Below are 12,864 nucleotides of genomic sequence, written 5' to 3'. Positions count from 1 at the left end.
AGTTGCATCATCATGTTACCAAACAATGGAGAAAGCGAGTGAGAGAAAGCAGAGCACTCACGTTTAAACTGGGAGAGAAAAACTATGTAGACATCTGGCAAGGCATAACGGCAAAATAATATCCGAGCAAAAATAATAAAATAAGATTCCTCCTTCCCAGTCCTCTCTATCCGAGAAGAGAAGAAGAGTATAATTAAGGTGCAGCTTATGACGACGCTTAGGAACACACCTTTTCCTAACACTAAACTGGTCTGGCTAGGTACATATTCCCTTCGGATTTATTTCCCTATTTTGCGAAATTGTTGGGTAAAACTCCTTTTAGAGAGAGAGAGAAAGTGGGAGAAGGTTTATTGGGACATTCGTTGCCTGCTATATTGCAAACATTTCCATTTATTTTCACAATGTTATTACATACAAAAAGGGACGACAGAAATCAATATGAGAGTCCCTACATATCCTGTCCGGTCGGTATGGGATGGGAATCAGGATCACAGATAGAATCAGAATTGACAAGGAAGATGAAATTCGTCCTACTTCCTATTGTTTTCCATTAGTATGACACAAACCCATACCTGACCGGGCTGGAATATTACTTAGTTGCTCTTTTGAAGTGGGTCTCGGATCGAAATTGAATCTTTCTTTTGTCAGGTGGACATTTTGCGACAAATAAAAGGCAACCAAACCAGACAGGCAGCAGGATTGAAATGTGTAATGAAATGAGATTGGATATTATTGGTGAACGGACGGAATATAAAGCTGACTACTGAACATCACATCACCGCGCTGCCTTTGTTCCGACCACCCCTGGTCGTCTACCTTTATAAAATTAAATGAGAATGACACCATGTGACATGACCACGATGGCAAACAATGGACATGAGAGGGGATAATATGTAAGTGGCATTATTCAATTTCACTCGCTTACATGAATACCATTGTGGGTTGCCATTTTCGTGAAGTTAGTGAAAGGATGACATTTACGCATCTACATAAATACATAATGACTTTTACATTATTTCATACTGGACCCAAAATCTATTTACCGATTTCCGATTTATTTTAGCCCGAGTTTGGGTTACGGAATCGTTATTTGTGACACGCTAGAGGATGATGAACTAAATTGATGTGACCAACTTGGTCTTAAAATGCATATTTCGACAAGGGCTTGAATGCGTAAGAAGGTGGGCATGATCGGTCCAGTGGTTGACTGGTGGGGGTAAATAACACTTAAATAAATTGATGCAGAAACTTAAAAGAAGGTGCACATCGGTTCAAAGAGTATGACGTCAACTTCAGAATTTTATGCAGGTGACATGGTAATCAACACTGGTCTTTGAAATTGGTTAAAAATAGCTGAAATTCGATATCATGGAAAATAACAAAATAACGATGCCCCTTTTGTAAATATTGATCAGGGGGTGACTGGTTTACGAAAGAAGCAAAATTGACTGACTCGGGCTATATCGATTCTGCATCCATTTCATAATTAGACACAGTCACCAAGTCGACAAAATATCTAAATATGCATAGCGTTTAGAACCTCGGATGATCAAAAATATTTCTGGTAAAAATAACAAAAGGTTCGCATCCAAGATTCCTAAACTTTTTAGCTTGTTTCCGTGGAGTGAATGTATTAGGATTTTGTAATGAGGTTGTCCAAGGATGGGCCGTCTTTTAAAAATTATTAAAAATTTTCGAGTTGGGGACAGGCACGCATTTTTTGGCGTTGTCACCCGTTGTTGGGTGAGTGAAAAATTATTTTTCTGTGGAGTTTTCATTTTTAACTCAAATGCATATTATGTGGTATTGACCACTTCTGCCCCTGATACTTTTGTATATTTCTACACTTATTTGTGCACACATTTTTATGAAGATAGCGACCACAACCAGGAGGATAATTCGAGTTCCAGATAAAAAAATGTTTATTTATCTAAAAAAACTGACAAATTGTCATTCTAATGATTTTAAAAAATTATACCGTTAACGATTTAGGTTATTTTACCAGCATTTGTTTACCGACCTAATTATATACCGACTAAATATTTTCCGATCTAAATATTTACTGACCCAATAATTTATCGACGTAATGCAATAAATAGAAATAAAGATCAGAAATCATAGTAAACATGGTGAAAGTCGATATCTAGCTTCAGCCGGGCCTGAAAAGTGCGTCGCAAGTAAAATTGTCCCATGTCGAAAGGGAACGATGTCGTCACGTAGAAATTTCGACCTGATGTCCATTCAGAATATGCAAAAATATCATGAGAAAAGTGTTCGTGGACTTTTTTCCTCTAATCTGGTCTTTTTGGATAGTGTGCACGGTAAATAATTAAGTCGATAAATATTTAGTCGCTATATAATTAGGTCGGTAAAAAATTGATCGGTAAATAATGCGTCGGTAAGTTGATGTCGGTAAAAAGGTGGACACCTCAATATCACATAATATGCATTTGAGTTAAAAATGAAAACTCCACAGAAAAATAATTTTTCACTCACCCAACAACGGGTGACAACGCCAAAAAATGCGTGCCTGTCCCCAACTCGAAAATTTTTAATAATTTTTAAAAGACGGCCCATCCTTGGACAACCTCATTACAAAATCCTAATACATTCACTCCACGGAAACAAGCTAAAAAGTTTAGGAATCTTGGTTCGCATCCAAGATTATTTGACACCTTATCACTGTATAAGGTTACGACAAATGCCCGAGTTACAAAATGAATTTTCGTTTTAAAATTGTCGTGGGTTACAATTTATTTTTTAAATATTTTGGCTGGAGAATTGGTTTTTCGCCCATGGGAGAAAAACCAATTTTGAAATAATTTTAAAAATGAATATTTTTTTGCAACTTGACCATTTGTCGCAACCGTTAAGGGAGAAGCGTTACTTAGATACTTAATGTCAAGCAATCGTGGTTCGCATCGCCCAGTTCTTCATTTAAGAATTTTAAAGTGAAGCTGTTATCAGTGGCATGTAAAATGGATTTTGAACAATTTTATCAAGGTTTTGTAAGTATAATTCATTTGAAGTCGTACCATTTCGAATAATTTAACTCAAAAACTTCACAAACGATGGTACATACTACTAATATTTTTTTCAGAAAAGGGAAATCAGTATAATTCTTCAGGTGGCGATTATATTTACGACTGTAGATGCAACCGTGCTCCAAAACGCGTTTAAGGATGTGCTCCAAATGATGTCACTTACAGCAATAAGTCTTATGCTTATATGCTTTTATGTAGTTCTCATGATCACGGTGGGGTTTCTGATGTGGAATAACTTCCCACATGAATGCATTCAGGTTAATTAATTAATTTTCTACCGAATGATTCTCAAAATAATAAGAATCTATGCTATTTAGACTGCTATAATTGTGGATATCACATTCATGGTCTTAATCCCACTAATCCCAGTCATCATGCACGTCTTCTTCTCGTCAAGGACAGCCCCAAAAGAATTTCATTGGTATGAAAAGGAACGAATATTCTCGGGAGACAAAAATCCGGTCACCCAAATCCTTTTCAAACTCTTCATGAAATTCTTCATAAATATGGCCATGGTCGGGAGCTTCAGTTCAAAATAAACCGTTGCAAACGAAATGTAGCAATAGGGTGAAACCACATGAGATAACTTTTTATAAGAGAAATATTTTAAGTAAATACCATCCCCACGGTCATCGTACGTCAAAACCATGTCGATTTTTGAAATCCCCGCCCCAAAATACGTCTAAAACGGTCGAAACGACAAATTTCGACATTTTCGACATTTTTTGTCCGTCTACACGGTCACACGGTCATCGAACGTCAAAATCATGTCGATTTTTGAAATCCCCGCCCCAAAATACGTCTAGAACGTTTGAAAAGACAAAATTCGACATTTTTTGTCGTCTACACGGTCACACGGTCATCGCACGTCAAAATCATGTCGATTTTTGAAATCCCCGCCCCAAAATACGTCTAAAACGGTCGAAACAAAAAATTCGACGTCTTTGAACGTTGGCGTCGTCGCCGTGGCGACGTGACCTTACGACCTACAATGCCCATCTTCGAACTTGTCCGTACTTTTCAAATTAGAAACACGATGGCGAAAACCGCATATCGAAATTCGAATCCGTTCAATAGTTAGAGCACGAACGGACAGACAGACGGACAGACGGACAAGGCACATCCATAATAGGGTTTCACCCTATAATAAATATCATGAAAGGCACGTTCCGGATAGTCAAGAATCTATGGGATGAGCTCAGGGACTAATGGGATCGGCCTTATCATTCACAGAAACAAAACTCCTAAACTTCTAGCATACTAATAATGACATTGCACAATTATAGGTCATGAACTCAAAATTGAATTGTCTCCTTTAATTAATTTCTGAAAATACATATGTAAAACGACTGTATTTAGAAATGCTGCTACTCTGGTAAATAAAAATGCAGTATTTTGCACTTAATTCGTGCCCACCAACAAATATGTATGTATACTAAAGGAAAGCCTCTCCTTGTCATCAGGTTTGTCTGTTCTGGTCCACTTGAGCACAGGGTTCGTCACGTCAAATAAGATGCATTGTTATCTGTCGTACCCCCTTCCGTCCCCAGAAGCAACTGGCTCGGGGTATATCAATTTAGCGTCCATTTCATAATTAGACAAGGTCACCAAGACGCCAAAATATCCAAATATTAAAACCACGGATGATCAAAAATATTTCTGGCAAAAATTACAAAAGGTTCGCATCCCACTCCACTTCATCATTCAGAATCTTAAAGTGCAGCGGATTATCAGTGGCATGCAAAATGGTCTTTGAACGACTATATGAAGACTTCGTAAGTAAAATCCATTTGAAGTCGCATCACTTCGAATAATTTAACTCAAACTTCTTAAACGATGATAAAACCACTAATTTTTTTTCAGAAAAAGGAAACCCGTTTAATTCTTTGGTTGGCGATCATACTTACGACTGTGGATGCAATGGAATTGAAAAGCATGTATGAAGAACCGATCAAAATAGTTATAATGGCGGTATATGTCGTTGTAGTGATCGTTACGGTAGTTCTTTGGTGGCATGACTTCCCATTCTTCATGAGAATTCAGGTAAATTAATTAATTTGCTACCGAGTGTATTCTAAAAATAATAAGAATCTATATTAATTAGACCGGTATAATTGTGGATATCGCAATCATGGTCGTAATTCCAGTGATCATCTCGTCAAGGACAACTCCAAAGCAAGGCGTGAATTGGTATGAAAGGGAACGTATATCCGCGGAAGAGAAAAGCAGCCAGGTCATGCTAATCCTTTTCCAATTCTGCAAGAAACTCCTCATAAATTTATCCAGCGTCGCGGAGCTCCAGTTTAAAATAAATATCATAAAAGCCATGTTCCGGATAGTCATGAATTGGTAATGGGATCGTCCACACAGAAACAAAACTCCTCAACTTTTAGCAATCTAATAATGAGCATCGTGACACTGCACAATTATAGGTCATACGCTTAAAATTGAATTATCTCTTTTACGTAATTTTTGAAAATACATATGTAGAATTCTTGTAAAACCACTGTACTTCGAAATAAACTCTAATAAATTAAAAAATGTAGTGTTTGCACTTAATTCGTGACCACCAACTAAATATGTATGCGTGTACATATGCTGTACGTATATCGTATTAAGAAAGTACGCCCTTAATTGTTACCTGGTTTGTCTGTAAGGGTAACTAGGCAGTAAATGTCAAGCAATCGTGGTTTAGAACCTCGGATGATCAAAAATATTTCTGGCGAAAATAACAAACGGTTCGTACCCCAGCCCAGTTCTTCATTTAAGAATCTTAACGTACAGCGGGTTATCAGTGGCATGCAAAATGGTCTTTGAGCGACTTTATCAAGATTTTGTAAGTAAAATTCATTTGAAGTCGTATCATTTCGAATAATTTAACTCAAAAACTTCATAAACGATGATACTACTAATATTTTTTTTTTTCAGAAAAGGGAAATCAGTATACTTCTTCAGGCGGCGATTATAGTTACGACTCTAGATGGAACTGAAGCCATAAACGCGTTTAAATTAGCGATTAGAATGCTTCCAATAGCAGTAATAGGTCTTATATTTATATACTTATGTGTATTTCAAGTGATCGTGAATGTATCGCTTATGTGGAATGACTCCCCATTCATGAGAATCCAGGTAAATTAGTTAATTTTCTACCGAGCGTATTCTAAAGATAATAAGAATCTATCTATATTAATTAGACCGGTATAATTGTGGATATCATATTCATCGTCGTAATCCCAGTTATTATCTACGTCTTCTTCTCGTCAAGGACAATCCCAAACCAAGACTTTCATTGGTATGAAAAGGAACGAATATCCACGGGAGATCAAAACCCGGTCACGCCAATCCTTTTGAAACTTTTCAAGCAACTCTTCATAAATATGGCTAGTGTCGCGGAGTTCAGGTTCCAAACAAACATTATGAAAGGTATGTTCCAGATCGTCAAGAATTGGTAACGGGATCGTCCTGAAGAAACAAAACTCCTCAACTAATGCATCTTGATACTGAACAATTACAATAGGCCATGTATTCAAAATTGAATTGTAATTTTAGTAAATACATAATGTAGAATTCTTGTACAACCACTGTATTTAGAAATACTACTACTCTGGTAAATATAAAACCTACTCCAAGCAACTTTGCGGGGCCTTTTAAGATAGCATTAATACCATCTTAGTAGTTAAGGGCAACACATTTGGGTGGAAATGACCCCCACCGGCCAACCACTTGACCGATCATGCTCATCTCCGAACTCATCCTTACTTTTTACCCGAAGATGAAGCTTGCAAAATTTCAACTCGATAGCTTTTGTTTAGAGAGAGTTATCGTGCCTACAGACGGACGGACAGACAGACATCTTGACAAATCTATAAGGCCATCTTAAAAGGCCTAAAAATGCAGTGTTTTGCACTTAATTCATGACCACCAAAAATACATATCGTATTAAGGAAAGCACGCCCTCCCCCTGTCACCAGGTTTGTCTGGTCTGGTCCACTTAATTGAGCACATTAAGGATTCGTCACGTCAAATAAGTTGCATTGCATTGTTCTCTGTCGTCCCCTTCTTCTCGACTTAATAGCCAATTACGCCTCGCGACTTGGGATAAAATAGGCTCAAGTACTTTCCACTTTATTCGCTCATAGTGCAGTGCAGTGTCCACCTTGGTTGATTGCACCTCAGAAATCCCTTTGTTCTCCACTTTCATTCAAAGTGCGATAAAAGAAGAAAAGCCTGGTAGCAGCAGGTATATAGGATTTAGTTGGCAGCGTAACATTGCTATTCCTTTGTTCTCATATATCTCGTCAGCAATTTCAATTAATCACGTGAGTGAGGTCCTCACATTACAAGAAGAAGAGCTTCGTACTTACACAATATTATAAAATAGGAAGGAATGCTGCGTGGGCCTCGTCAAGATGTCCAGTCCAGTAAGACGAGAGATGAAAGCAGACTCTTCAAATACGTGCTTCATTTTACCCAAGCAGAAATATTTTTTAAGAGGAGGACAAATCCGATCTTCTTCTTCACAATGTGCAATCTGTGCCCAATTCATCCATCCATCCAACAAATTCTTTTACTCGGGCTGACTTTGATCCCTTATTTACTCCCACTTCACGACGGAAAAGAAGAATATCTGAACATCCCACATTTTCTCAGACTATTTCATCATCAAATATTTTCGCTAGCCTTTACACAACGAGTAAATAGTAAAGTAAAGTAAGGGACGGATTTATATATATTTTCCCCCAGTGAAATCTTATTATAAAGAATACTTGTACAATTCCAAGCCTCATTTCATCCCAATCCTCAGCAGAAGACGAAATTGGTTTCAGTCCAGCAAAGAAAGAAAGGAAGAAAGGAATAAACAGTGCAATCCTCTAAATATAAATACAAATACGACTTGCCTCCCTGCCTGCCTAACCTCCAAATGCAATGCAGCCAAATCGTGCTAGACGAAACATTTTTCTTCTGATCTCTTTATTCCTTGCTGGCTCTCTCAATAAAATAAAAATAGAAAAATAAATGTACACATACATATTTTGGAAAGGAAACCATTTCATAATATGCAGCTGGATATGGAAAATAGCCTTAAAGCTGTACAACACTGGGCTTATCTTGAGAGAGAGAAAAATAAAGCCTGCAATACAATTTTTTTACCCTCTACATATGAACGAGTACATACATGCAAACACTAAATAGTAGATTCTAGTTTAGATCGGGATCTAGAAATTTTAGGCAATTTCCCCACAAATCGGTTTATTCCATGGTATGAAGCAACAACCAAACAAACCGAATTTCTACAGTTGTCGGTGGGACGGCGACGACATTCTATTGTGCAACACCACACCACACCACTCATGTCAAAAAGAGGAGGAAAAGATGGTTTGGTTTGGTTTGGTTCTTCTCTTGTTGATGGTTCGTTTGTTCTTTTTGCCTCATTCTTTACTTGTTAGTGAAGGAGACAGAGATCCCAAAGGGGTAGTAAATCCTTAAATATGCTTCACTAAGCAGGTCAGCCCAAAAATAGGGAGCTGAACCAAACCTAACCACCGTATATTTATAGTGAGACAAGAAGTGAAAGTGGGTCTCATCCTTCACTTTTCCGTTATATTCTCCTCCTCTCGACTTTCACTGCCTGCCTGCCTTTCTCTCTTCGCCTTAAGTACTGGCAAGTGTGGGCTTGACGTGACTCGATCTAAACTCTGAGTCAAAAGACAAGAGGAGGAAAGCGGAGAGAGAGGATACTCATCCATGTATCGATTTCTACTCGAGTGACCTCTGAACTCGTCTCAACTTTTGGACAGGTAGAAATTACGACGTAATCTTTCCTTATCTGCGGACGGATAAAATGGACTGATTTATGTATTTATAACCCACCAACCAACCAACCACTCGGATTTCAGCTACATTTCCAAGTATTTACCTAATTCTAATGGACATTAATAACTTGCTCAAATCATAATAAGTTGCTGCTGCAGAGAGTCACCCACTTAGGAAATTATTAGCAAGAGTGAGTTCTTTATGATGATGATGCCCCAATTTCTTCCCGTGATTTCGTAACTTTCTCCCAGACCTCCTCCCAGACCTTGTAACTACCTTATCCTCCTCCCTCCTCCTTCCACTCCTTTCGGTCGAATCCACCTTAATAATAAAGTAGTTGAACTCGAAGGCGAGGAGGTAGGTACGCTGTACGACCCTTAACTTTCCCCTCGGGTGAATTGAACTGTAGCAGATAGGTAGTAGGAAAAGTAAGTTGGATAGAAATCAGATTATCTTCACAGCCAGAGAGAGCGAGAAACTAACCCAACAACTCAAAAGTCTTTTGCAAATGCTGAATGTGACAAGTGGAACCAATTTTAGCTACTCCACTTTCCCATCTTATTACTCCAACGATTCCACTCTACTTTCACTTAATGTCTCTTAAGCAAGGAGAGATAATCATAAATTTTGCAGCACTACATAACAAAACCGCAGTAGTGAACCACCACAAGCCACCACCACCGCCGCCACCAGGACGAGAGATAAGAGGGAGATAAGATGACGTCTCAATTCAAGTGATTAATTCCAAAAGCATTCCAGTTCGTCTTGTATTCTGCCACCAGCTTTTTCCTACCACTGCGATGCGATAGGGAAATATGCCATGGATGGATGGGACAAAAGGACGAGAGATGGAAAATGTCACCAACCATCACGCCACACCACAAGGCCCATTTTCACTCATTTTCCGTCTCCCGGATGGGTGACACGATTGACGTTGAAGGCTTTTAAATTTAGAAGACCAGACCGCATCACGAAAGACAAGACACGAACTTTTTCTTCTTGCCAAGATGATATAAAACTCTAAAAAATTCCTTTACGAGCGGAAATAATACGGTAAAAAACATCTCCTTATATAAGTAACTACATACATACGTGATAGCGTGATGAGATATAATGGTTTTGATAAATCGTCACATAAATTGCTCCTTGTCGGATAAAAACTCCCAAAAGTGCGCTGTTCACTCAGTTAATGCCAAGCACACCGACGGAGTCTTAATAGTCGTCTGTTGCTACGTACCACTAAACAGTACCCACCATATGCACTTAGGTACACCGGAGAAAGTAGTAGATACGGCTCGTAATTCTTCTCGTTAATCAATCAATCACCGAGTCCTGCACCCATCTCGTGTTATCCTTCCCCAGAGAGATATTCCCCTCAACTGATGAAGATAAGATAAAACATATCCATCCCTTATCAACCAACCAGAAGCGACGTCAACGTCAACATTAATCCTGATTGAAGTAAGGAAACGAAGGAGCAATATTATTAATAGACAATCATGAATAATATCATCAGTTTTTGGGAGAAAGTTTTTTCCCCACTTTTATTACCTCCGTATGTATACTTATGTACATACACACATACGCCAAGATTTTTGGTGAGTGAACTATCCAAATAAATAAAAATAATGAAGAAAAGGTGCCCTCATAAAATATTCAGGGCTTCACAAACGTGAATGGGACCGAGGCACGATAAACATACATATACTACACGGGAACCCATAAGTTACATACAAAAGTAACAGTACCAGCAGCTCCAGCAGCTCCAGAAACACCCACACCAGACCCAACTTTCCCTTTCCTCCGTTTATGGGGAGAAAGTGGATTGCATTGCACGAGCAGCAGAAGGAGAGAGAAAGACGCGATAAATAAATGGGTGACTTGTCTCGTCCGACCCTGTATACATACGTATCTTACATCACACACACATGGCTTTCTTTCTCTTGAAGGAAATCCCAATTTATGGAAATCATGCAACCAGAATAAGATAGAAAAAAATCCCTTTCCTTATCCTAAAAAATTTCAGTCACAACTCTCAAATTAATTTACACCAGCAGTTGTAGTTAGTATGCCTTCATACATACAGTCAACCCAGTTCTAAAAGAAAGACTAATGACTTTCCCACAGAAGGAAGAATAAAAAGTCGTTTCGCGCTAGAGTTTCGTGCTCTGGAACTTTCGGACTAACTGTAAGATTACTTCGACCCCTTTTCTTCTCTCCTGCTAAACTCAGCATTTTCTTAAAGAAGTAAAATCGAGTAGTCGACTCTTCTTAACTTAACTAGAAGAAAACTGCAGCACATCACCTTTTTCTTTTAAAACAGTTTTTTTCTACAAGAAAGTCGTCTCGGAGAGGATTTATGCCCATTATTTGTCACTTTTCTAGCAAACCATCCCTCTCTCCAGGCGGGTGGAAGTAAGTAGAAGACACAATTATTCTGAAAGTATAATCTGCTTATTTACCAAGATATTACACGTATTAGGAAGAGTGCAGCAGAGGGAGGAGGATGAAAATATGGAATGCTTAGTGGTGCATAGCATGGAAAAAATGTCTAAATATTATTTACGACTACACCCCCTAACTTGACTTCTGTTAGATAACTCGCCATAAAAATGCTTAGTGTACAAGAAATGCCTTCCGTTCTACTGTCACCAAGTGCTCAGTACTACCATGCAACCTTAAAGAAAAATCGATCCCAGTCACCCATTTCATTTACATATTATACATTACATTCTCTCTCCTAGCCTTCCCGCATCATTCCGTCTTTCTCTCCTTTCTCCTGCGACACATGCCTCCGCGGAGTGAAAGTGATTAATGCGAAGGAAAGTGTGGAGAGAAATGTAATTAAATTGAATGCACAAATTCCACCAACCAGTATCTTATTAAATACTGTGTACATCCCACGTTTTGTCGGAATTCCTTCTCCCCGTTTAGGTAACGAGGGATAAGATTACACGAGTCATACATAAATGAATAACTTTGACGAAACCCCAATTAAACGGTTTTACTCCCGGTACGGTAAGACCCTAAACATAACATGACATCCAACCACCCAACCACCCGCGGTAAAAGCCAAAGGTGGACTCTAATTCATTCAGCGGAATGCTGCCAGGCGTAGCGCGGAGAGAACGTGTCGTGTCATCGTCGTCAGAGTAAAAGTAATTTTACTGCGAGCACTATATAGTCTCCACAATCATAAAATGTCATAAACCCAATTGCACCAACCCAGGCCATTCAATCCAATCCAGTCTTTTTTATATCTTTGCTATGGTTTCATTCTACTACTTTCTCCGGATTTTTTTCTTTTGTAAAAATACAGAAAGCGAGCGAGAGGGGAAAAAACCGGCGGAAGGAAATCCCTGGAAAGAGGCAAAAAACGAGGAAACCTTTCGAAATAAATATTTTTTTGGCAACTCGTCCGGTCTCTCTCCCTCTCTACCAAATTATTATTACATGAGTCAGATTGGATTAGCGAAAATCTGATGATCGCATCATCATTAGATCCACTCCGTCCTAGAGAAAAAACTTACTTTTGTGACATACCACCACGCAATCAAGTCGTACCAACAAGTCGAGTGAATTTCTGACGAGGGAAAAATAGTCAAGTCGACTAAATCCTTCAGACTCATCTTTCAGCTTACGTAGAGAGTAGGACACTAACGAAAAGAAAGTTAAGTCTGCTGCTCCTCGTCGTACATAATTCTTGCAGTGAGTGGATCGTCGTATCGTAACTGGGTTGATTTTGATTCCTCTAACGGCCAAGTTTGGCTAAACCGGTGATTTGGAGGCTCTCCATGTCCTCTTTCTCCTCCATTTCACCGGCGGAAAGGGAGACGAGAAATGAAAAGGGAGCAGATGTCGTTGACTTAAGAGTGAATGTTGGAATGTCGAGAGAAAAATTTCACCTGGTTGTTAAAAAAATGTGGTGGAGTAAGTTTTCTAACCTAATCTCCGGCCGGAAAAGGGAAGGCAAATACATATATTGCAAAGTTTCCACATACACATA

The 12,864-nt window shown here is 38.7% G+C and overlaps 3 protein-coding genes across 5 annotated transcripts in view; 2 read left to right on the top strand and 1 right to left on the bottom strand.

The window, feature by feature from the left end:
- LOC110845327 (calcium uniporter protein, mitochondrial) overlaps nt 1-12,864 on the bottom strand; it is a 30,101-nt gene that overhangs the window by 9,162 nt on the left and 8,075 nt on the right. The window lies entirely within an intron of this gene.
- Nucleotides 4,708-5,542, top strand: LOC118434318. The gene is made up of 3 exons (XM_035847561.1): nt 4,708-4,819; nt 4,908-5,087; nt 5,149-5,542. The coding sequence occupies exons 1-3, from the start codon at nt 4,790-4,792 to the stop codon at nt 5,395-5,397; spliced, it is 459 nt and encodes a 152-aa protein (XP_035703454.1). The 5' UTR covers nt 4,708-4,789; the 3' UTR covers nt 5,398-5,542.
- On the top strand, nt 5,783-6,669 carry LOC118434317. Its single transcript, XM_035847560.1, has 3 exons — nt 5,783-5,880; nt 5,973-6,173; nt 6,239-6,669. The coding sequence occupies exons 1-3, from the start codon at nt 5,851-5,853 to the stop codon at nt 6,494-6,496; spliced, it is 489 nt and encodes a 162-aa protein (XP_035703453.1). The 5' UTR covers nt 5,783-5,850; the 3' UTR covers nt 6,497-6,669.

The sequence above is a fragment of the Folsomia candida genome, unplaced genomic scaffold (assembly GCF_002217175.1).
Source record: "Folsomia candida strain VU population unplaced genomic scaffold, ASM221717v1 Fcan01_Sc002, whole genome shotgun sequence".
In the NCBI taxonomy this organism is placed as follows: domain Eukaryota; kingdom Metazoa; phylum Arthropoda; class Collembola; order Entomobryomorpha; family Isotomidae; genus Folsomia; species Folsomia candida.
This window is presented reverse-complemented; position numbering and strand designations above follow the sequence as displayed.

Bases quoted from the DNA above. Each gene is read 5' to 3' on its own strand.
- LOC118434317 (XM_035847560.1), top strand. From the start codon at position 5,851: ATGGTCTTTGAGCGACTTTATCAAGATTTT. The intron at 5,881-5,972 runs GTAAGTAAAATT...TTTTTTTTTCAG, and splicing joins AGCGACTTTATCAAGATTTT to AAAAGGGAAATCAGTATACT. The intron at 6,174-6,238 runs GTAAATTAGTTA...TATATTAATTAG, and splicing joins CCCCATTCATGAGAATCCAG to ACCGGTATAATTGTGGATAT.
- LOC118434318 (XM_035847561.1), top strand. From the start codon at position 4,790: ATGGTCTTTGAACGACTATATGAAGACTTC. The intron at 4,820-4,907 runs GTAAGTAAAATC...ATTTTTTTTCAG, and splicing joins AACGACTATATGAAGACTTC to AAAAAGGAAACCCGTTTAAT. The intron at 5,088-5,148 runs GTAAATTAATTA...TATATTAATTAG, and splicing joins CATTCTTCATGAGAATTCAG to ACCGGTATAATTGTGGATAT.